The sequence below is a fragment of the Cynocephalus volans genome, chromosome 14 (genome assembly GCF_027409185.1).
Source record: "Cynocephalus volans isolate mCynVol1 chromosome 14, mCynVol1.pri, whole genome shotgun sequence".
NCBI lineage: Eukaryota > Metazoa > Chordata > Mammalia > Dermoptera > Cynocephalidae > Cynocephalus > Cynocephalus volans.
In genome coordinates this window covers 67,700,323-67,726,106 of record NC_084473.1, presented here as the reverse complement: position 1 = coordinate 67,726,106, position 25,784 = coordinate 67,700,323, and the positions used below count along the sequence as shown (strand labels likewise).

General features: G+C 36.0%; 1 protein-coding gene across 3 annotated transcripts in view; it reads right to left on the bottom strand.

Moving 5' to 3' along the window:
• Nucleotides 1-25,784, bottom strand: part of ZNF638 (zinc finger protein 638) — a 154,800-nt gene that overhangs the window by 35,479 nt on the left and 93,537 nt on the right. For 2 of the 3 annotated variants that reach the window (XM_063077859.1, XM_063077860.1), the window contains 8 exons: nt 21,935-21,996; nt 18,263-18,301; nt 16,845-17,143; nt 15,117-15,394; nt 13,577-13,723; nt 12,561-12,683; nt 6,273-6,331; nt 6,000-6,052 (listed from right to left, as the gene is read on the bottom strand). In XM_063077859.1, the coding sequence (XP_062933929.1) occupies nt 6,000-6,052; nt 6,273-6,331; nt 12,561-12,683; nt 13,577-13,723; nt 15,117-15,394; nt 16,845-17,143; nt 18,263-18,301; nt 21,935-21,996 (1,060 nt within the window). The remainder of the gene's footprint in view (nt 1-5,999; nt 6,053-6,272; nt 6,332-12,560; nt 12,684-13,576; nt 13,724-15,116; nt 15,395-16,844; nt 17,144-18,262; nt 18,302-21,934; nt 21,997-25,784) is intronic. The other variant, XM_063077858.1, reaches the window with a different exon arrangement.

Sequence of the window (25,784 nt, the reverse complement as noted above, 5' to 3'; positions counted from 1 at the left end):
GCTGTTAAGAGTAAAGAAGCTATAAATATTCATGCACAGGTTTTTGGGTGAATGTAAGGTTTCATTTCTCTGGGATCAATGTCTAAGAGTGCAATTGCTGAGTCACATGGTAAGCATATGTTTAGTTTTGTTAAGAAACTGCCATACTCTTTTCCAGAATGGCTGTATCATTTTACACTCCCACCAGGAATGTAAGAATTTCTCCATATCCTCACCAGCATGTGATGTTATTGTTCTTTTTTAATTTAGCCATTCTGATAGGTGTGTAGTGTCTCTGTCAGCATTTGATGTCATTATTAGCCTGTCTGTTTCCCCTCTCCCCAATACCATTTTTAAAGGAAGCTTTCCTTTCTTCTCTGAATCCTATGGAATAGCTGAAACAGAACTAGCATTATTGCTTCCTTAAAGATGTGGTGGATTCACACGTGGAAACTGTTTGGGCAGAGTGCTTTCACTGGGGAAATAACTGACTTAAACAAAGGTGATCTCTGGATGGTGCAAATCACTTTCTTTAACCATTTTCTGAAATATTTGGACTTTTAACAATAAGCATTTATTACTTTTATAACTAAATTTAAAAGAAAGTCATTTTTATCTGAGAATTAAAAAGGCAAAAAGACACATTAAAAAAAAAAAAAAAAAGAGGAAAGCCATAAAATCTTACAGAAAAAAATCATTAAATAAAGGATTACAAACTGTCACTAGGACACCCAAAGGTAAAACCATAAAGGAATGTCAAAGTGTTAATTTTTTCCCCTTTAAGCTGTGTTTGCTTACAGGAAATGAATGTCAGATACCAATATCAGCTTTATAGCCACTGAAAAAGGACAAACAGTGTTTGCTTAAAGGAAATGAAGGTCGATGCCCACCACCACTGTAAAGAGGGAGCAAACACCATCATCAAAGCAACCATTAGTGGGGGGCAGCTGTGTTTGCCTATAGGAAACAAAGACTGGTATGCGAGGGACACCTGTTGCCAATGCAACCAGCAGTGTCAGCACAAGGAGAGAATGGACAATGCATACCCCAAGTAGTCGCACTTGTACCAGAGATACTTCCCCATCTTAGCTTTAAAAGCCCAAGCCAAACCTTACTCTGGGGGAGAGTATAGATTACCAGAGAATGGGCTGGCACCTCTCCATTCCCTGCTCACAGAATAAAATCTTTGTTCTACTAAACTGAACTCGGTTTCATTTCATTGGCGTAAGTGACACCAAGAGGGGAGACCTTGCTTGAGAAACAGGTAACAAACTAGATGATTCTGTACACTATGTGTTTTTCCATAGGTTCAATTATAGTGTTAATACAACCTTGGTTTAGATATCCCTGTACTCTTCCTCCTGCAAATATTCATTCATTAAATCCTTACACTACACTAGATATTAAAGGATTGAAAAATAAAATGACAAATATTCCCTCAACCAGGTAAGTAAAGGATAGATATATTAACAAACGATAAATATCAAGTGATTTAATGTACAAATTATTACTAGAAGAGAGTTGGGAGCTTTTAACTGCCTAGGAGAGTAAGGGAAGTTACCATGAAGAAATATCATCTGAGATGGGCCTTACAGGATAAATCAGGATTTGCCCCAACCCAACTCCAAAAAACGGTCTTAACTGACTTTGTATCTTCCGTACCTTGCCTGCACCTATTAAGTAGATTTTCACTAAGTGCTTACTAAGTAAAGTTAACTAGAAGTCAGAAGACAATCCCACACAAATGGACAGCATAAATAAATGGCTGAGGAATAAACAGCATGACATAGCTCGAAAATAAACTGTTCTGAGTGGCTTAACACACAACTGATTGTCAAGAGATTGAAAAAGTAGTATGGGGCCTAAGGACAAAGGGTAATTTATGCAAGCTGAAGAATTTGGACTTTATTCAATGGGTCACTATGAGTGGAATGATCAGGTCTGCTTTAAAGAGACCTCAGAAGGCTGGTACGTGGCTCACTGGCTGAGCGTGGTGCTGACAACACCAAGCCAAGGGTTGAGATCCCTTTACCAGTCATCTTTTCAATAAATAAATAAATAAATAAATAAAGAGACCTCAGGGCAACTGTGTGAATAACGGAGCAGAGAGTTAAATAAAAGTCAAGAGTGAGGAGGCTATTTTCAGAAGTTCAAATATGAGAGGATGGGGTCTGAATTAAGAGTTACAGGTATGATGACGCAAAGGAGAAAGAATATGAGAGCTGAAGTAGATTCAGGGGAGAACTAATATGAATCATCCAGTGCTTGGATGAAAAGAGGATGTTATTTAAGTTTGAACTGGGTGGGATAGAAGAAAAGAGAAGACGGGATTAAGAATTACTCATGGGTTTCTACACTGGATGAATAGTGGTGATTGTTAAATCATATAAGAAAATGAGGAGTAAATGTGAAGGGATAGAGGACGTATATGTAGGTATGAGAGATGTCCTTAAAGACATGGAAAAGAAATCACCCAGGAAGAAAAGAATGACATGAGAAGAGGAACAGACTTTTAAGGAAACTATTAAGGGAGGATAAGAGAACAGTGATCAAAAGAGATTAAGAAGTTTTCATTCTGATAGAGGTAGTTTAGTATAAGCAAAAAGCTTTGGAATCATACAGTTGAATTTGAATTCTAACTCTTTCATGTGACATTTAGTAAGTCTTTTAACCTCTTTGAATCTGTTTCCTCACCTATATAATTATAACTGTATTAACTATAACTCACACGGTGGTTTGGAAGATTAAATGAGGTAACATACTATGTCAAGTATAAATAGCATAACTCAAGACAGACCCTCAAATGTTAGGTATTGTTCTCTTGTTTTTTCTCTTCTGGCACAGATTATATTTGCAGACCCTTCTACTTAATGATCATTATTACCTTATTCCACACACAAATGATCACCTTTACCCTGGCTCTATTTCTTCTTGTCACAGCACTTCTCACTTTCTAAAACACATACGACTTAATGTTTATTATTTAATATTTGTCATCTTAAATTAAAATGTAAGCTACTTGGGGATAGGGATGATGTGATATTATGAAAATATATATTTGGTCTTCGTCCCATCTGCTGACTGTTCAACTCCTAAAATCCTTAGTGATAAGAGTCATTTAGCAGTAAGAATGCTAAGTGATGAGTCTTTTTGTATGCTAATGATAGCTGGTAGCCCCAAGGTAGCTTCAGGATGGAGGCTGATCACAAGAAAGACCAAGGTGGAACTTGTTAGTCCCACCCCTAACCTCTAGGGAGGGATGAGGGACTAGAGGTTAAGTTGATCACCAGTGGCCAATGATTTAATCAATCAAGTCTATGTAAAGAATCCTATATAAAAGCCCAAGAGGCTTGGGTTTAGAAAGCTGAACACATGGAGGTTCCTGGAGGGTGGCAGGCCCAGGGAGGACATGGGAGCCCCCTTCCCCTTCCCCCATACCTCATCCTATGCATCTCTTCATCTGTATCCTTTGTAATATCCTATATAATAAACCAGTAAATGTAAGTACATGTTTCCCTGAGTTCTGTGAGCTGCTCAAGCAAACTAATCTAACCTAAGGGTTGTGGGAACCCTGATTTATAGCTGGCTAGTCAGAAGTTCCAGAGGCGTGGACTTGCAACAGGCATCTGAAGTGGGGGGCAGTCTTGGGGACTGAGCCTCCAACCTGTGGGATCTGAGGTTATCTCCAGGTACATAGTGTCAGAATTGAATTGGAGGGCACCCAGCTGGTGTCCGCTGGAGAACTGCTGGATTGCTTTTGGTCACAGAAGTCAGTCTTCTGTGTTGACGATTGTGCTGTGAGAGCAGAGGAAAGACACTATGTTTTTCCCACTGAGATGACTATCTGGTTCTATGATATATCCTAAGCCTCTAGACATAGTTGGCACTCAACAAACACTTTTATTTCTTTTTAGTTAGCAGTGGGTAAAGTTTATAATCAAATTATGCTTTCTGCTTCCTCCCTATATTTCCCTATATAAGGATCCCTATCCTTTTTGATTTGTGCTTATAATCAAAATTATCTTTAAAACCGCCTTAATTAACTTTTCCTATCATTCTTCAATTGGACATAGCTGATCTCAAAAAGATATCATGCACCCTTTTTTCTTTCTCACCTGACACTTTTTCAGTCTTTACAGGTTCCTCTTCTTCTGTGTTTATATTAAAAGGGAGGAGGTACTTAGCTTGAAATACATCTCCCTACACTCATTACTTCTATTATGTTAGAACCATTTCCAAAATGTAGATCTTAACAGAAAGTTTCCCAAGTATCCCACTTTCAATTCCCTATGATTGGCTGACTAAAGAATTTCTCTAGCAGATACTCTGATACCTAAAATTTGGCAATGTTGAAAGCTAAGTTCATGGTTTCCCCCAAATTCCAAGAAATCACTGTCTAAATTTTCTAATTATAATCAATAATATTATCACACTTTTCTAATACAATTCATCAAGCCTAAAACCTTGAAATTTTTAAATTATTCTTTTAATTTTTATCTTAGCCACTAAAAAATTCCATATAATGAAATTAAAATTTTACCTTCCCACACCATTTTATAATTAACCTTTTCATATCAGTTCCTAATTACTCCAAAGTGAATCTCAACTGTGTTTTCTCAATAGGATTTTTCAATCTCTCCAATTTATCCAATCTTTATGAGAATCCTGAACAATGAGTGGTTCCTTATTCTCTACAGCAATTTCCCAGAGTCTGTACCAATTACCAGGTCTTAAACAAAAAATTGGAGTATACCTTAGTCAAGCTTAGGAAACAGAGCCCTAACAAAGCTAAACAGATTTCTTTCATGGAGGACACTTCATAAAATGAACGTGTTCTGTGGATTATTTTTTTAAAGGAAAAAAAAGCTATAATACATATACCAAACTTTATCTGACCCAAAACATCTTACAGGAATTAGTCACACACATTTTAGAAATGAAATTAATGGGGTTCCCAGCACAACCCTTCAAGGCCTTCTATGGAGTGATTCTTCAATTTTGTTATCTTTGTTATGTCATCTCCCCATACGAAATAATCTTCTGTTTCTATAATTTATGTGTTCACATACATCACATAATCGAAAATCTTAGTCAAAATTTACTGCCTTCCGAAGCCATCCACAGTTAAGTACCTCCAAAAATTCCCAATACTTCAGTACTCTGCCCAACTAAACATTACGGGGAAATGAGATATGAGTACTCCATATATCCAATTTGCCAATCACTTGGTTAACAGTTTTAGTTCCTAAATCCTTATCCTATTCAGAATAGAAATCCAAAATACACTATATATATACCTGCCTTCCCAAAACAATATATAAAATGTAATTTAACTTTCTAAATATCATGTCTACTCTTAGCTTTTCTGTCTTGTCCTTCACTATCAAGCTGTTTATTCGTTTCAAGAGTGTATGTTTTAGCAGCAACTTCCTCTCTCCACCTTTCTAGTCCTAAATTGACTGAGAAAAAGATTAACCCAGTTTATTTAAATTGTATGCAAATTTGTTTAGGTAGAATTATAGTAAAGACCTAAAATGTTTTCCTGAGTGTAAAGAAACAACTTTGAGACATAGGTGTGATAACATCTATTTCTGTTTAAGTCTTTTTTGCTTGCTTTTTGGCTCTCAGCTAACTTTCAAAATCAAAAGGGAACAGATAAGCAATCTCAACATACCTTTCTTTATGTTTTTCTTGTGGGTTTATTGGGAGGGAATTGAGAGAGGTATTGCAAAACTAACCTAAACATGTAAAAAACAGCTATTAACTACTGAACTGTGATAGGCATATTATATACATTATCTCATAGAGTCTTTATATTTATTCCAGAAGAGATTCTGTAATTACACAGCAATAAATATTAACCACTTGCTTATTAATACAGGAACCAATTAAAGAATGAAATTTGGGACCCTTCCATTAAAACATAATAAATAATGTCTTCCTAACATCATCTTGCAAGAAGTTTCTAGTAAACTGACAAAATACACTCACTTGGAGGAGTATTAAAAGTAACAACTTACCAGTAGAAGTTGAAGTAACACTTTCAGCAGCTTTTGAAGCATCTGCATCTTTTCTATTTAAAAGAAGAAAAAATTTAGCAACAACTTAGAAATTCTAAGTTAAAAATGAAATGTTTAAATCTAAAAAAAGCTTAAAGCAATTAAATTGGAATGATGTCCCATTTAAGCTGTAGTTATGGTGATAAAATATATTAAGAATGCAGTTTAAAAAATTAAAATTTCTCAAATCATATGCACATTCATTCTCACATATAAAATCATGAAATCACTCACTTTAAAGTAGATGCAGATACTTTCTTTGAATCTGAAATCTTTTTCTTCACCTCTCTGTTCTACAAAGGAAAAATATTTTGAACAAAAAAATTAGTTTTGTCCCAATTATAAAAACAAGTTAGAAAATACTGAAAAGCATAAGGAATCCAACAACAAAAAACATACAAAATCATTCTAAAGTATAAGTACTTATTACCTTTTTCTATTTATAAAGATATTTTCTTCAATTTGTGATCAAAGAGCGTAATTTTACAACCCACCTTTTAAGCACTCATCTACATTTTCTTATCAACTACAGTAGCTCCCCCTTATCCACAGGAGATACGTTCCAAGACCCCCAGTGGATGCCTGAAATCATGTACAGTACTGAACACTATGTATTTTTTTTCCTATAAATACATACCTGTGAGGAAGCTTATTTTAGAAATTAGGCACAGAAAGAGATTAACAATAACTAAAAATAGAACAATTATAGCAATATACTGTAATAAAAGTTATGAGAATGTGGTCTCTCTCTCAAAATATCTTATTGTACTGTAGATCTTAGAAACCACAGCATATTTTTTTTTCCTTATTAAGAGCTTTCACTTTTTCACTTAAAGGAAGCACTTTACAGCTTATTTTTGCTTATGTGAACTGCCAGCATGACTACTCTTGCACTTCAGGGCCATTATTAAGTAAAATAAGGGTTACTTGAATGCACACACACTGCAATACCACAACGGTCAATCTGACAGTAGAGATGGCTACTAATGGACTAACGGGATGGTAGAGTATACAATGTGGATATGCTAGACAAAGGGGATGATTCATGTCTCAGGCAAGACAGAGCAGAATGGTGAGATTTCATCAGGCTATTCAAAATGGCACACAATGTAAAACTTATAAATTGTTTAATTCTAGAATTTTCCATTTAACATTTTTTAACTTTAGTAGACTGCAGTAACTGAAACCACAGAAAGTGAAACCACGGAAAGCAAAACTGCAGATGGCGGGGGACTATTGTACCTTTCAAAACCATGGTTAAAGTGCTGTGACACTTTGGATGTCTAACTGCTATCAGCCTGGTCCAAACTACCACGATGTTTTGCTTTGGTTATTACAATAGCCTCACACTGTTAGTCTCTCTGCTTCTGTCCTTGCCTTTCTACCCACCCACATTCTATTCACAAGATAAAACAACACTGAGCTTGCTGTTCCTATACTCAAAACCATTCATCATACTCTGAGACAGTACATACAATGGCCTATAAGAGTTCACATCATATGTTCCATTTACCCTCCACCCTTATACCACAACATACTCTTCCTATACTCCTTCATCCCTCCCAACCCCAATCATCTTTTATACTCCTCAAACAAGCTAAACAGGTGTGATTTCAAAGTCTTTTGCAATTCCTGTACCTTCTTTCTGGAATACTGTCAACACAGGACATGACTTGCTTCCTCACCTTCTTCAGGTGTTTGCTCAAATACTATCTTTTCAATGCGACCTTCCCCCATTACCTTATTGAAAGTTGCACAACTCTTCATCCCCCAACAAGAGTACTTCTATTCCCCTTTCCTGGTATTTTTCGACACAGCACTTGTTGCCAAGACACAAAATATGTATATATTTTAAATTTCTTTGTGGTCTTTCTCTACCCCTTGAAGTTAAACTCTGTAAGACCAGGGACTTAGTTTTATTCAATACTCTACCCCCAGTGCCTAAGATTGTGCTTGGCAATGAGTGAACATTCAGTAAGTATTTGTTAAATTGATCCAAATTTCACTGTAATTGTTCTCATGTAATTTTACATTGCCTGTTCTTTTTGGTATTCTTGCCACTTCCTTTTGCACTATATGGTATTTTATCCCAAACACCTCCCTTACCTCAACGATGTAGAATAAATTCATTCTATTTTAATCTTACAAATGGCTACCTTCAATTTCAAAAGAATTTAAAACTACTGATTTCTTCTGTGTAAGTTAAAAAATTTAGTCCTTACCCCTTCGCAACCATCTTACAACTGAGGATGAAAGCTATATTCTAAAGATGGTGAAGCAGAAAGACAGGCTAGGTTCCTGAAGATATTATGGAGCTGCTGCACCAGCCCTGGACCCCCTACCTGCAGATTTCCTGTCATGGGATAAATATACTTCTTATTTGTTTAATAAAACAACCACTGGTGAGGGTTTTCTGTTAGTTGAAACTGAACAAAACACTAAATGATAAAATTGGTAATAACTAGGGTTAACATATAACTCATTATCCAAACCAAGACAATGGGAATAAATGGATGGCATGTAGCACGTATAAACCGATCAGTTACTTCAGTAGTAACTAATCAGAAAACATAAAAGAAATAAAAAATAAAAATCCTTTCTCTAATAGCAATATAAATTATACACATAGTCAGCCATCCATGTCCACAGGAAATCTCCATCTGTGGATTCAACCAACTGCAGATTGAAAATATTTTTTAAAGTCTGTACTGAATATGTACGGTCTTTTTTTCTTGTCCTTATTCCCTAAACAATAATTTATAATAACTATTTACACTGTATTAGATATTTTAAGTAACATAAACAGTATACAGGAGAATGTGCAGAGGTTATATGCAAAAACTACGTCATTTTAAATCAGAGACTTGAGTATCTATGAATTTTGGTATCCAAAGGAAGTCCAGGAACCATTCCCCCACAAATACCAAGGGACTGTGTATGTAAGTGTGTTTCTATGTAAAATAAACTTAACCTCCCCAGCAAAATGTACAAAAACTTTATGGAAAAAAATATAAAACTTGCTAACGGACATAAAATAAAATCTAAATAAACAGAGAGATAAACCATGTTTTTTAATAGAAAGATTAAGTATTGTAAAAAACATCAATACAAGTTCAATATAGTATCAATTAAATCCCAATAAGATTTTTCAGAGAATTTAAACTGATTCTAAAACTAATATGGAGTAAATGTTCAAGATTAACAAAAATGAATTTAAATAAAGAAGAAAGAAAAAGAACTCTACCAGAAAGAAGGGAAATATTATAAAGTTATAATTATTGTTACAAAAATTGAAACCATAGTATTGCCACAAAAATAATCAGACTGATGCAACAGAATAGTCTAAAACAGATCTGTATGTGCTATTTATATACATGAAGGTAGCTTTTCAAATCAACAAGGAAGGGCTTCCGGTCAAAAAAAAAGAACGGTCCCCAGCATCTCTCTCTCCCACAAATCAATTAATTTACAACCATTAAAAAGCGATGATAGCCAAGCTGGGGATGCTAGTGCTCAGGGGAAGAGGAGGAGAGACCTACAGAGTTCATGAAGGCAAGAGAAGCCACAATGAAAGAAAGGATTGCTCCCACCATTTCGAATCGCAGCTGCTTCAAGGCTGGAGCTGGTAAGTAAATGGAGCAAAAGCTGGCAAAAGCCGCAGCTGTGCCCTTAGTATGAAGTTGCTTGGAGGCGTCAGGGAAGAAGAGGGCCTTGGTGGCCCTCAGGCCAGCAACACCACTAACAGGGTTCCCGTGGATCCACATAAGTGCGAGGAGCCACAACAACTGAAAAAAAGAGCCACTCAGAGGCCAGTGGGTCATCGCAAGGAACCAGCACATGACCCATCCCATGAGAAGTGTTTGGAGTATGGGCGGTGACAGGTCCACTGGGAGAACATTGGGGCACAGCCAGGAGAGCTGATCTTCCCCCCAGTCAGCTCAGGACCACTCAGTGGAGACTGATCAGGAGTACAGACCTGCAAGGGGTGGAGTTTGCTGAAAAGTCTCGGGTCCAGACCAGAGTTTCCACACAACCCAGGTGTACCCAAACTCATAAGACCTGGAAGTACATGCAAGGTCAACCATTAAAACCTGAGGGGCACAAAAAGCCTTCCCCAGGGAATCAGCAGCAAAGCAGCAATTTAGCTCTCGAACAGGGTTCAAGTGCTGGTCCCCACAGGAGGTTCTCCCATTTTAAAAGTAAATAAAGGACAACAAATTAGTTCCAGCGCAGAATTTAAGTAGTGAGAACAGTGAATAATCCAACAAAGAACTGAAAGAAAAAAAAAAAAAAAATACCCACAGACCAGAGACAAAGTTTGATATTAACTAGTAAAAGATTCACATCACCAAAGAACACCTACAAAACCTAGAACCAAAAGCCCCCTGGGCTCCCAAATCAGGCAAGGGGGCAGGCCAGGGCCTTGGCCATGCCCCCTGACATCCACAACCAGCCCAGTGACAACCACCAAACCACTTCTGGAAGCCCCCTGGTCTCCTGAGCTGGGGTGAAGGGGGGCCAAGGTTTGAACCACACCCCCCACCCCCCGACATTTGCATCCAGCCCAGCAAAGATCAAGCTACCACTGGAAGCCCCTGGTCTCCCCTGCAGGAATGAGGGGGGTGCCACAGGCCTCAACCATGCCCCCCCTCCTTCCTCCTTTGCCCACCCTACTTCCTTCCCCCCTTCCCTGTCTCCTTCCCCCACCCTATTTCCTTCCCCCTTTCCCTGTCTCCTTCCCCCAATTGTTCTGCAACATCTTAGAATGCAAAAAAAAATAATATTAATAAATAAACACTAAAAAAAAAAAAACAATAAAATGCCCCAGGGGTCCAAGGTCAAAAAAAAAAATCTATTTTCCTCAATAAAAGATACATTTTATTTCAACAACAACAACAACAACAAAAATCAGCAAGGAAGGATAAATTAGGGATAATTGGCTACCTGTTTTGGAAATCTTTTTTTTTTTTTTGGCGGCTGGCCAGTTCAAACCCAAGACCTTGGTGTTATAAGGCTGTGCTCATTTTGGAAATCATATTGATCCCAACCACACATTATATCACAAATAACAGATTAAGGAAATAATGAAAGTATATCTTTTTGGCACTGGTATACAAAGACAAAAGTGAAAAAGCAAAAGCCACAGAAGAAAATACCATAAATTTGAGTACATGGAAATTAAAAACTTGTATGTGTGTATATATATACACACACATATATACAAGCATCATACTAGAAGGAAATACTTTTCATATATAATACAAAATTAGTGTCTAGGATAATTAACACCTTCAAATGAATATTTTTAAAAACAACAACAAAAAAATAGAAAAATGGAAGATACAGACAACTCATTTTTAAAGCTGAAGGAATGTAAGATGTTGATAATATAGAAAACACCAGTATGCTCATAAATTACCAGGGTGTAAATCATTATAGCTACCTAACAAGCAATCTGATATTATATCTTGTAACCTAACAATTCCACTGGTAGGTATCACCTTAAAAAACACTATCATAAATGCAAAAGGATGGCCTGTGAAAGGTATACAAGGAGTTAACTAACATCCTGCTCACAATGAGGAAAAACTAGAAATAACTTAGTATCAACCAGTAAGGAACCGGTAACATAACTGTGATATATTCAAAGTAACACATATAAGTTAAAAAGAATGAGAAAAGTCTACATGTACTAACATGGTTGGACTGCCAAATCAAATTACTGATTGAGAAAAGTGTGGTACAGAACCCCTATAAGGCAGGCATTCTACAGCAAATTAAAAAACTAAATTTAAAGAACACATGTAAAAAAAAACAAAGCAAAACTTACCGGATATTTTTAAGTAATTCTTTAGATATTATCTATGGACATATAGACTAAAGCACAGAAAACCATCTAGAAAGACTAAACTCATAAACATTGATACTTCTAAGGAAGCAAAACCCCCAAAGAATATATACACTATGATTTTGTTTCTATAAAGTTCGTAATAGGCAAAACTCAACTATGGCATTAGAAATCAATTTAGGGGGTATCTTTGGGCAGAAGATTGGTTATAAGAATTGGGAGGAAGCAGACAAGGAGCTTCCAGGATGTTGTCAACGTCCTATTTAGTGAACTATATTAACGGTTTTGCAGATATTTACATATGTATTTTCTTCTAGTCAGTTGCTTGTCATTTAATACTCTTTGTAGTGATATATATGTGTATATAAAGTTTTTAATTTCAATGTACTTGAATTTTATACACATATAATCTCTTAAGCCAACATTTATGTTCTATGCATTTTTCTGTACATGTAGCATACTTAAAAAAGTTAAACTAGGGCCGAGCCCGTGGCGCACTCGGGAGAGTGCGGCACTGGGAGCGCAGCGACGCTCCCGCCGCAGGTTCGGATCCTATATAGGACTGGCCGGTGCACTCACTGGCTGAGTGCCGGTCACGACAAAGACAAAAAAAAAAAAAAAAAAGTTAAACTATTCAACAATCATAAAACATATAGGATCTAAATCCAGTTTACCTGTGCTTTTTTCTTTTCTGGAACACATATTTTCACATTTTTTCCTTTTATTAGAAGAGGCATTGTTTCAATGTACTTCATGACTGCAGTAACTGCCTCTTTAAATTCCATTTCCAGGTAAGCCTAAAGTGAAATTTATTCCTTTTTTAGTAAAAAAAAAAAAAAAATCTATCTTTACAAGTCCCTTAGAACATTGTTAAATACAAACTATGAAATTACCTCAAGTCTTGGCTTCTTTTCCCTCTCTTTTTGTTTTGCTAAAGTGTCGTTTGATCTTAAGGATGTTTGATATGAAATATACATTTAACCTTATAGAATTTCTATACCATTACCATGATAGGAAGAGAGACACAGGAATCCATGGCAGGCTCATGGAACAAGAGGAAATGGAAAGCCAGGGTTCAATAAACAACAGGAGGAAAGGCAGGATCTGGTCTAGCTTGCTTTAAGTCTGACATTTTTAAGGCTTCTTGAAACAAAGACAATGTTACTACTACATTCCCTTAACTCACAATTTTGTGTTCTGCTTAGCTTATAGTTGTTCATAGTCCTGAACTTTTATTATATGAGTTACAGGAATACAACCCACCTGTAAACAATGTCTAATATATAAAAGAAATAATTTGTTTTCATATAACCTTATGCTGGTATTCCAAAGCAATGTTTGCCATATATTTTTGCAAATAGCTTTTTGGAACACAGCCATGCTCTCTCATTTACATATTAGCTATATCTGTTTCTGTACTGCAATGACAGAGCAGTTGCAATCCTACAGCTGCCCCACAAAGCCTAAAATATTTATTATCTGGCCCTTTACAGAAAAAGTATGCCAACCCTTATTCTAAAAGATATAAAACAGTATTTTGGGACCTTGTTCATTTGCATCCAAACATTTACATACCTCTCAATGACCAATTATATATGTAGTGTAAGCAGCTAAGAGATCCAACAACAGTTTACAGAATCACTAAAGCAATGACTTTGTATAAATTTTTAGAACAGGGTGAAGGACTCACCTCCTTTCTATATGGAACAATCAGAACATCACTAACTTTTCCAAATGGCTGAAATACTGTTCTAATATCTTCTTCGGTATAGCCATCCTCCGGTAATTCAGATATAAGAAGAACTGAACCATAATGCAAAGACTGTTCTTTCCGAAGCTATTTTTGGAGTGAAAGAAAATTAAAAATAAACCAAATTAAGCCACAAAGTACAGTAATAATAATTACCTATACAATTTCTTCTACCATTAATCATAGTACTTCAAAGCTTCTTTTCTAAATATTTAACACAATTTTTATCACATTTTTTTTTTTTTTTTTTTTTTGTCTGTTTGTGACCGGTAAGGAGATTGCAACCCTTGGCTTGGTGTCGCCCGCACCGCGCTCAGCCAGTGAGCGCACCGGCCATTCCTATATAGGATCCGAACCCGCGGCAGGAGCGCCACTGCGCTCCCAAGCGCTGCACTCTCCTGAGTGCGCCACAGGGCCAGCCCCACAATTTTAACAAAACTTAAAAAAATTTTTAAATGCTAAAAGAAAAGTGACAAGAAATGTGATTTATATTTTTAAACCCAACAGTAGTAATGAGTTTATAGGTGTTCTTTTATGATTACAAGCATCCTGTAATGAACAGGATCTATGAAATGGACCAAGGCCATTAAAAAGTATTTTTATATATGAATTTACACGGCCCACCACATACTGAAGCTGAAATTACGGATTTGTTCATCTTGTGTTCTAATAATTAAAAATGACATCTAGATAGGTGTAATAATTTTAAAGATTTATATATAACGTATATAATTTGAATACACTTAATGTCAAATCTACCTGTTAAAAATTAACTTAAAAAAAAAAAAAAACGTAAAAAAAAGGTTCTATTGCCACCAACTGGAAGTCTTGAAACAAAAAGAACTTTGTGAGCCTATTATAAGTTTCTCTGAAGATAGTCTCAGGATGTTTTAATATGTTATCTAGTAGAAATTTTAAAAACATATACAATAAAACAGTACCTCAGTAATCTAAACAGCAGGTTACTGTCAAAATACACCAATAAATCAGTACAGAAAATAGACTATTCTACTTTGTACAATAGAGTATTTAACTTCTGAACTGTAGGGCAAAAAGTAAAAAACAGACTGAAAATTATCAATTCTCAGTAGAGATTCACTCATATACCTTACTTTACTAACAAAGTTTATAAAAACTCATTAATGCTGTTGGTGATTACAGTCACGTCCCCAATCAGATAGCAAAACTCATCGCAACGATCTGCTTGTGAGTCTAGTCCCAAACACCAAACCATCAAAATAATTTCTGACACATCAAATGTCAAACCTCTGGCATTCCTAAGCTACAAGATTTTAAGATTTTGAATTATTGAACTTTTATTATATTCATTAGAGAAACCAATAAACTATTCCATATCAAAATAATTTAGTAAGTTATGATTTAAAACTTACTGGAAGTATGGAATAAAATTCAAACAACTTTGTTTTCCTTCTGTCATAAAAACGAATGTATGTACACTTGCACTAATTAAAGAATTTACCTTACGCTGGAGAGAAACAGTTTTATCAGACACCTGTTTACATTCCGGTAAGGTGTCATCTTCAAGATTCTTTGATTTATAACGAGTAGGATGTCCTCCTAAATTTGAATCACTCTTCGTAGAGCTTGTAGATTTAACTGCTAGTTTTGTTCCACTGCCAGTTTTAGGCTTTTGTGCTGGTGAGTGTCCTTTATCTGCTGCCTCAAGATGCTTCTGTTTATTAAATTCTGTCCCATGTCCAGATCTTTGTACAACATCTTCTAATGCTTTTTTTCTATCTAGTAAAAAGGATAAAAACACAACTTCAACTGAGAAGAATTTAAAGTAGGAACCATCTCATGACACTATAAAAAAGAATAAAAATATTTATCACACAGAGCCATTTCTCAAGCCAAACAGCATATATACACAAAAAAATTCTTAGTCTTTAATTGTTCACTCAAAAGGCTTTTACATGAAGTTCCTTTTTTTTATTCAGTGAGCTTCTCCCACAAGTGGCCCTCAAGCTTTTGGTTCCAGGATCCCTTTACAATCTTACAGAGGAACCTGAAGAGCTTCTGTTTGTGTTGTATCTATAGACATTTACCATATCAGAAAGTAAAGTAGAATTTTTAAAATATTAATTCACTTAGTAATAAACTCTGTTAACATAAATAACATACTTTTATAAAAAATAACTACAATTTCCAAAACAAACAAAAATTAGTGAGATAAGCAGCAGCACTGTATATTTTTCCAAACACTTCAATGTTGGGTTTAAAAGAAGACATCTAAATTCTCATATCTGGGCCGGCCCGTGGCTCACTCGGGAGAGTGCGGTGCTGATAACACCAAGGCCACGGGTTCGGATCCCATATAGGGATGGCCGGTTCGCTCACTGACTGAGCGTGGTGCTGACAACACCAAGTCAAGGGTTAAGATCCGCTTACCGGTCATCTTTTAAAAAAAAAATAATAATAATAAATAAATAAATAAATAAATAAATAAATTCTCATATCTGCTTCTCCATCCAATCTCCTAGATACACTGTTTTGGTTGAAAGCATGAAGAAAATCCAGCCTCACACAGATAGGCAGTTGGAAAAGGAAAGACCTCATAGAACTCTGAAAAGATTCTGGGGACCCCAAGCCGTCCTTGAACCATACTTTGAAAATGGCTGCCTCATACATTTAAAAGTATTTCCATTTACTTTTTATCTTTTCGAATATATCTAGTACAGTAAGAGACCTGTTCAAAGTACTTCCTAAATTAATAATGGTCTCTTTCATTGTAGAGGTATACATATAGAGGAGTACTTCAAAAAGTTCATGGAAAGATTTGTATTTTACCTTAAATTCTATTTTTCCACATACTTTCTGAAGCATCCTTGTATATATATGAGCTATTTCTGGAAAGGTCATTAAATTAACATTTAGACCACAGTTTAAAATTACGAGTAATTTCAAAAAAGTTTTAAATGAATTCATAACTGTATAATTAAGGCAAACTAAGATGTTTTGAGACCTCTGCTTTTTAAATTTGATGTTGGTGGACAGATATATATGTTCCCACATTTCCTCTCAATGTCACTAGAGGGAATAATGAACTCTGTGGGATGTGGTCAGATTTCACGCAGCAATTCTAAAATTTTATATAATATAACTTTTCATTTCTTAAACTCCAAACAAAAAGAACTAAAAAATTTTAACTAAAATAAGTAGACTTATTATTTCACAGCCTTCAGTTTACCTGATGATCTCACTGATCTCCTTGATGTCCGTTCAGGGCTAACTGATCGAAAGCATTTTGGACTACCTCTAAATGGATTTCTAATTCGATATGGTGAACGGGATCTGGATCTGGCTCTGTATCTAGGAACAAAACGATGGCAAATTCTTGGACTTCGACTTCTTGGTCTATATCTGTAACGTATTGGGCTTCGAGATCGACGGAACCTGTGACTTGATCTTGATCTCCTAGAACGCCTAGGACTGGGGGAATGAGAACGTCTTCTTGGAGTTTCATTTTCTTTTCTGTTTCCCTCATTTCTACAATGTAGGAAAAAAAACAAAAACAAAAAACCCAGCAAGATTCAGCAACTTAATGTAAATTTGAATTATAATAAATGACAGGGGTATCTTCTTAAAAACAGACTGTGGGCTGGCCAGTTAGCTCAGCTGGTTAGAGCATAGTGCTGATAACACTAAGGTGCAGGGGCCAGCTGCCAAAACAAGAAAAACAAAACAAAATAAAAAACACAACAAAAAAACAAAAACAAAACAAAGAAAAAACAGACTATTAGCAATACCAAACTCTGACAAAAGGCATTTACTTAAAACAAAAACCTGTTTGTTATGATGCAATTCAGCCTTGTAGATAGTAAATAAGAAACAATCAGAACAGAAGATCATTACTCCAAATGCTTGGATCCTCTGTTTTCTAGTTTATAAAAGAATAACATCCTCAATTTCTTGGGTTTTTCCTATATTAATATTATATCCAATTATGTTTTCAAAGTATTAAGTTATATAAAGAATTCAGAAGATGATTTACATAAACAAATGTTTTCCATCAACCTTTCCCTGAAAGATTATGCCATCTACAAATACCTCTTTGACTTCTATGTGTGTATGTGTGTACACACTTATATTGAGTAGGAACCCCTACAGGATACAGAGCTTAAGACCACTGACAGACTTCAAGGCATTTATAATCGAAGATCACACAAATATAAAATAATAAAGTTAGAATAAAATATTTTTAGAAAAGACTAACGAAAGAAGAAGTTCGGAAACGAAAGTATCGCATTAAAGCTGTAATAAATAAAGGAAGATGCATAGATGTTTTCGAATTTGTCCACTGTTTAAAAGTAAAAATGGTGAAAGTAGAATTCAACTCAAAAGAATCACTTTTTAAAAAGTAACTTCACTTTTAAGGGCTGGCCCATGGCTCACTCGGGAGAGTGAGGTGCTGATAACACCAAGGCCATGGGTTCGGATCCCTATATAGGGATGGCCAGTTAGCTCACTTGGGAGAGCGTGGTGCTGACAACACCAAGTCAAGGGTTAAGATCCCCTTACCGGTCATCTTTAAAAAAAAAAAAAAAAGCAACTTCACTTTTAAAAGAAAATCAAGTTTTAATAATGTCATTACTAAAAAAAAATTACCTTCTTGATGGAAGGATCTCAGGATTCCAATCAGGATACCTATTTTGAGAATAAACAATATTTATGAACAGCAAAAACAAGACTATAAGTCTCAAATCTTTACCTGCAATATATCAGGTGGACTGCTCAAAGGCTAAGTTCACATAGTGATTTATTAATAATATTAAAATGACAATTTTCTTAGAAGTAAAACATTCTGAGTAACTAATTCAATAAATAACCAAAGTATTATGCTAGTAGGTATATCAGGGAAACACATTCCCTATACTTTAAAGGCCTTAAAATTTATTTAAGTAAGACAGGCAGTATATGCACAAAAGTATTAAGAGGTACAATGTACAAGCTAAGGGAGAAGTTAAAAGAGATAAAATAGTTGACCTACTTCACAGAACTCCAGGGACAACATTCTTATATTCTATGTGGCACCTCATAGAATACAACATGAATGGTGCCACCTAAGTTGTACCATGAGGTTCTTGGAGAGATACATTTAGTGAGAGGAATCAGGAGGAATTCATGGAAAAGGTTGCTTTTCAGGTAGCCCTTAAAAAGGTCTATCAATAGGCACAGATCAGTTTAGATTTCATGTGGTGTCAATACATAAATGAAGGACTGGAGGCAAAATACAGGTGTGCTATTCCAGGAACTGGTCTGGCTGCAGCATGGAAATGAAGAAAATGAATTATAAGGGGAAAAACCTGGAAAGGTTGTCTTAGGTAGAGACAAATTAGGAAGGGTCTTGAAATACAGGTTATGAGCTTGCACACAAGTAAAAGGCAATGGGGAATTCAATGAACATTTCTGAAGCAAGGACAACATAAGAATGTTTTCAGAACAATTATAAATAAACATCTGGAATTGGGGAAAAGGATGACGGCTGAGATATTTAGAAATCAGGTATGTCACCCTAAGAGTGAGTGAGACTAACACAGGATGTAATTTAAAGAACAAAGAGGTCTGAGAACAGAATCCTATGCATACCAACAGTTAAGAGTAAAGCAGACACAACAAAAAACAATGAAAATAAGGAGTAATCACAAAAAGAAAAGGTAGCCTAAGAAAGAGACTACATCTCCAACTTTTCTAGAGGATCTGGACTCTAAGAGGTAACTGGACATGGTGATTATATTAAATCATTAAATTACTAATATCGAGAAAACAATTTCAGTAGTAAGATGAAAGATAAGGAAACAGGCAGCAGACTCAACGAATCACCTAGCAGGAAAATAAAGTTAGATCAAAATCTTAGTAAAGGTAAAGTGGTTTTTATTTGTTGCTATTTGTCTCAGACATTGTTAAAGAACTTACTCAACAGCAGTTCTCATTCCCTTTTCCCTTGCCTGCCTCTACTACAAAAGCTAAGCAGGCTAAATATTTGCTTTCCCAGCCACCCGAGAAGACAGCCAGTGATAGGTTCTAACCAATAAAACATGGGTACAAGACCACTGACAGACTTCTGAGAAACTTTCTGCGCCCTTTTTTCTGCTTTGTAAGTAGACATGCTGTCTGGAGCATCTTGTAACTACGAGGTGACAAACCATAAAAACAAAAAAGTTAACTTTAATCCAATGTACCCATTACCTAGTGTCAACAATTCCCAATACATGATAATTTTGTTTCATCTACCCCCACATTAAAAACTTTCAATACTCTGAACCATCCAGGAATTTAAGATTCCTAGTCCTATGATATAGAGTTTAAAAGCAAGACCTCTGGCATCATATAAAACTGGGTTTAAATGTAGGTGCTGTCACTTAATGACTGTATAACTTAAAGCCAATTACATAATATGTGTAAGCCTTAGCTTTCTCACATGTATAATATGCTGGAAATACACTTGTTGTCAACAAATACAAGTTCTTATTAAATTTCTAGAGCTCACCAGTTTATGGTTCATAACAGCTTGAGGATCATTATTATTCAAGAGTTTGTAATAACGTTTCAGACCTTCACTAGGCTGCCTGCTAAAACACATGTTCTCATATCTGCTCTCCAGGACAGAAAGATAAAGCAGGTATATTCTTCTGGAGGTAGAGTCTGGACCACCTTGTGTATGGCTTACCTAGTCAAAAAGGTATTTTGGAAGCACGATATTCCTAACATAGGTAGTATAGCTTAATGGTTAGGAGCAAGGACCTATGTAACTGACATTATCTGGGTCTCAATGTAATGAATAAATACACACATTACCTATGAAGCACTTGTGACAAAAATGTTCAATCTGAATTTATGATGAGGAAACAAACAGAAAAGTACAGAACATGGGACGTTCTACAAAACAATTTCCCTCAACTTTTCAAAAAACGTCATCATCATGAAAACACTCTCCTCGAACCAAAAATTTTTTAAAAAAAGAGGAAAAAGGAAAAAGCATGGAGTGGGCTACTCTAGATTAAAAGAGATTTCAAGGGCCAGCCCATGGCTCACCTGGGAGAGTGTGGTGCTCATGGCACCAAGGCCTTGGGTTTGGATCCCCATACAGGGATGGCCAGTTGGTTCACTTGGGGGAGCGTGGTGCTGACAACACCAAGTCAATGGTTAAGATCCCCTTACTGATCATCTTTTAAATTAAAAAAATAATAAAAATAAAAAAAATAAAAGAGATTTCAATGCCTGAACCTTGACTGAATCATACATTGGGAGTGTACAGGGGAGCAAACAGGGTTAGTTATAAAAGGCGTTTTAGAAACAAGTAGGAAAGTTTGAATTTGGCCTGTATATTAGTAAGGCATTATGGAATTATGTTAATCTCCTTAAATGTACTGTATTATGATTATGTAGAAAAATTTCCTTATTCCTAGGAGTTGCATTTAGGAATGAGGTGTCATAATGTCTGCAATTTATTCTCAAACAGTTTACAAAAAAAAGAATAAATTTGTACTGACCAGTTGCAAAAAAAAAAAAAGAGAGAATACTGTTAAAATCACACTTTCCACATCTATGGATAGTAGGGGAAACCTTCACAGGTGCCCTGTTTTAAAGAAGGAAAAAGTGGAAAAATGAAGAGCCATTGTTGAGAAGCCAAAACATCTAGCTTGTTCATCCCTTACTTAAGGTTTATTCTTTTTTTTTTTTTTTTAAAGATGACTGGTAAGGGGATCTCAACCCTTGGCTTGGTGTTGTCAGCACCACGCTCAGCCAGTGAGCAAACCGGCCATCCCTATACAGGATCCGAATCCGTGGCTTTGGTGTTATCAGCACCACACTCTACTGAGTGAGCCACGGGCTGGGCCTGCTTACGGTTTATTCTGGAAACAGGTTTAAAGCCAGAAGAGAGCCTTTGACATCAAATTAAGTATTGGTATTTGGTGTCGGCTGGTTTTTAGTTATTTATCCTTTGGGAAATGGCAGAAACAGGAGAAGAGAAGGGTATCTGCTCTAAAATAGATAAACCATCCCAGGGAAGGCAAGCCAGAAAAGAATAAATCGATGATATCACAAGTCTACCCACTGGGAATTAAGTTAGGAAGAAATCAGAGAAAAGCATCATATTGAATTCTCTCTTTCTGGAAAAATATTAAATATACTTCTACAAAATTAGTATTTTAAAATAAGCAACAGCCTTCTAAAAATACTTTTTCTCCAAAGTATCCCACTAAAGGTATTTAACAGTCATATCTAAACATTAACTACTTTGTAAATTTGTTACCTATAAAAAAAAAATGTTCTTACTGTTGACGTAACTGTCGACAGCTCTCAATATGAGTAGATGTATTTTGGTGCTGAATCCAGTCCTATTATAAAAGGAGAAAAGTGTTGAAATTAGAATATTCCTCATGTTGACGAATGAATTAGGCTTTTAAAAATGACAAAAGATTTTTTTTCCCCCAAAATTAAACAAATCTAATTTTAAACAGCATTTGATTACTCAACAAAATTTTCACAAACAAAAATTAAAGGCCTCTAAACAAAATGCACTGATACCATATCTCATTGATCCCATTTAAAATATTTTAATATAGAAAACATTTTAAAAAATCATCCATGAATATTCATTTTGAAATCAATATATATGTTTAAACTTGGAGAAAACAAAAGCATGAATCAGAAAATAACTTATCTGAAATATAAAAATAACACTCCAGAGAACACCAAAAATTCTATAAATAAAATGGTATCTGTGAAAACGCATCCTCAAAATACAGTATCTCAATGACTTACGCCCTCTAAAATTCAAGCTAACCACACCAATAACCGAAAAAATACTACCTCATAGACCAGTACCATTCCAAACAAGGTACTCACTATATTGGCAAATGATAAGGATTAGTAAAAATATAAAAAACTGCTGCTAATCATATCTAATTTATTTTCAAGATTTAAGGGAAAGTAACACCATTTCAAAGACACAATTTCCCTTACATAGTGAGTTTTACAATAAAGAAAATGCTTTCTTATACATTACTTCATTTACAAATAAATCTGCCCTAAAATTACAATCTATACCCATGAAGAGCTCCTGGAAGATACATCTGGTTTAAAAAAAAAAAAAAAAAAAAAAAAAGCCAATACAGTTTTCAAAGATACAGTCCCCAAAGTGAAACAATTTGTTAAAAGCAACAATCATATTACTCAATGTTTTACTATTCTTCCAGAATTTGGAAAGGCAGAAAACTTACTAAAAAGTCTGTATTTTAAAACTTCCCTTGAGCAAAATGTTATTTGTTTCCATTTCAAAAACAGTTTAGATCATTGCTAAAGACAAACTAGAAATTTCCATAGTTAAAACCACAGTTGACACTAATTTTGCATTCTGCCTTGACAAGAACTATCTGAAAGTAAGTACAAGAAACAATTTATAGTCAGCAACAAGTTATGACAAACCCTAAACTATTTCATGAAGACATGGAACTGATAACACTGCAAAAAACAAATGTTTGCATATCTTGCTCAGTGATACAAATAGAAAGCTAGAAGAAGATTGGCAGTTAAGAGTACTCTAGTAGTGCTAAATCCATGTTTTTTATATTAACTGGACATTGTTTACATCAAACAGACACACTGACAGGCAGTGGATTGGGCATGATTTATTTGGACCACAGTGCTTTATTTGAATACGTTGCCAACATTTAAAAATCCAGAGATTTTACCCCCAAATCCAGGCTTCCAGCTTTTCTTGAAAAAATATGAAGATATGATAGTACTGAATATGGATTCTCATAGCAACTATCAGCTGCGAGTGATAGCCAACCTATTTATGACATACTCTCTCCAGTTCAACACACACATATGTACATTCTCTACTGTCTTTTAACAGGCCTCCTTCATTCACTGACATTAGTTGCTCTAAGCTCAACGAATATACCTATACTCCCTCAATTTCTACTCCCTCTAGTAACAGTATCCAGATTAAATAATGGTCCAAAAGCAGTACTGCCTCTCCAGAGAAAAAGTGATAATTATCTACTAAGCAGGAGATGCTGCAGGGACTGTGGACTTGAGCAGGCTCAGAATGAAACTGTGAATATATTTATCCATATATCCTCCAACTACCTCAAATATTTTTTATGTTGGTCAGTACTTTTTCAAACTAAATTATTTTAGTCAGAAAGATAGTTCTTTAACCAAGGAAAGCTCCTCCTCTAAAACATTTCATATTCTATCGTTACATTCTCAAAGTACAACTTCAGGCTACAGCTTTAAAGACTCAAAGGTAGGAAACATAGAGAGTCAGACTTAGCAGGACAAAGTTTGCAACTCATAATTTACATTTATTGGCTACATATTTATAATGTCATATGTATGCATACTTACAAGGCAGCAAAATATATCACAAAAACAAGAGGGGTAGTTTGTACCACTTAAATCACAAATCCCTACCATTTGGCTATTTAGTAGTGAAGAATTTGTTACTTAGATGAGCCCCATTCCATTGTGCTGACTGTTAAAAGGTGTGTGTGTTTTTTAATGGCAATCTCTGTGAACTCTAAATGACTTCCTCTCCTCTCAAATTTTTACTTTCACCATATTAAACCCAGGCTCTTTCCACCTTACACTTGAATAACTAGGGAAGCCTCCAATTAGGGAGGCTAACTCCTTCTCTTCTCATTCCTATTCAGCCTGCACAATTCAGTCAGATCTCCCTAACATACACTTTCAACATGTCACTTTGCATATCGAGAAACTTAGCTTACTAATGCAGCTCACCCCAAGTAACCCTTAGGCTAGCTTTTTCAAGGCCCTTTGTACTTATTTCTAATATATTCACCATTCTTTCCCAATCACCTCCTACCACTATACAATGAAGTCTTCTCTCAGAACTTTTGCCTCTCTGTATGTTTTTGCTCCCATCTCGAATGTCATCCCTCCTCCCCTCTAAATAGGTATATCTAAAGACCCATCTTCAACCTGCTCCATGAAGTCTTCCCTCCCAGATCATTCTAGCACAGACATAGTACATTTAGTAACTGTCACTCCAATAGTTTTCTCTAACTAGCCTGTATAAGTCTTTTGATGCCAGGAAGCATATTTATACTTCTTTTTAATCATATACTTCTAGAAACACAACAGATATTGGTAAATTGTTAATGCTGGCCTAATACAAGCCTGAAATCAAGATAGAAATATTAAATATCTCTCCCCTACAGCATACCTAAACAAATTAATCACTGAACTATTTGTTACCTTCTAATCTTTTTTTAATTCCTTGGGTGTATAATTTTTCTCCTCAATGAGACTGTACAAACTGCTTAACATCTAAATTTTACACAGTTCTTCATTTCTGCCCCAGTACCTAACATGGTCACATACAAAACTGGTATCAGTGGACTTCCGGTCAAGATGGTGGAAGAGACAGTCCCCAGTATCACTCTCTCCTACAAATCAACCAATTTACAGCTATAAAAAAGCAACATCAGCCAAGCTGGGGCTGCTAGAGCTCAGGGGAAGAGGAGGAGAGACCTATGGAGTGCATGAAGGCAGAAGAAGCCATGATGAGAGAAAGAAAAACTGCTTGGAGTATTTCAGGCTGCAGCCGCTTTAAGGCTGGAACTGCTGAGTGCACAGAGCAGGAGCTGGCAAAAGTCACAGCTGTGCCCTTCGGATGAAGTTGTTTGGAGGCAGCAGGGGAAAAGAGGGCCTTGGTGGCCCTCAGGACAGCAAGACCACTAATAGGGTTCCCTTGGACCCACACAGGAGCAAGCAGCCACAACTGAAAAAAAGGAGCCATTAGAGGCTGGTGAGTAACTGCAAGGGACCAGTGCACTGCCCATCCCATGGGACATGTTTGCAGCACTGGCGGTGGGGGAGACGGGCCTACCAGGAGAACACTGGGACACAGCAAGGACAATGATCTGCTTCCCAATCAGCACAGGACCACTCAGTGGAGAATGGTCAGGGATACAGAATTGCATGGGGTGCAGTTTGATGAAAAGACTCAGGCCCAGATCAGAGTTTCTACACAACTCAGGTGCACCAGGTCTCTGGAGAGCCAGAAGTACCTATAAGGTCAACCCTGAGCTGCACAAAAATCCTTCCCTAGGGGAACAGCACCAAAGCAGCAATTTAGCTCAACCACACAGCT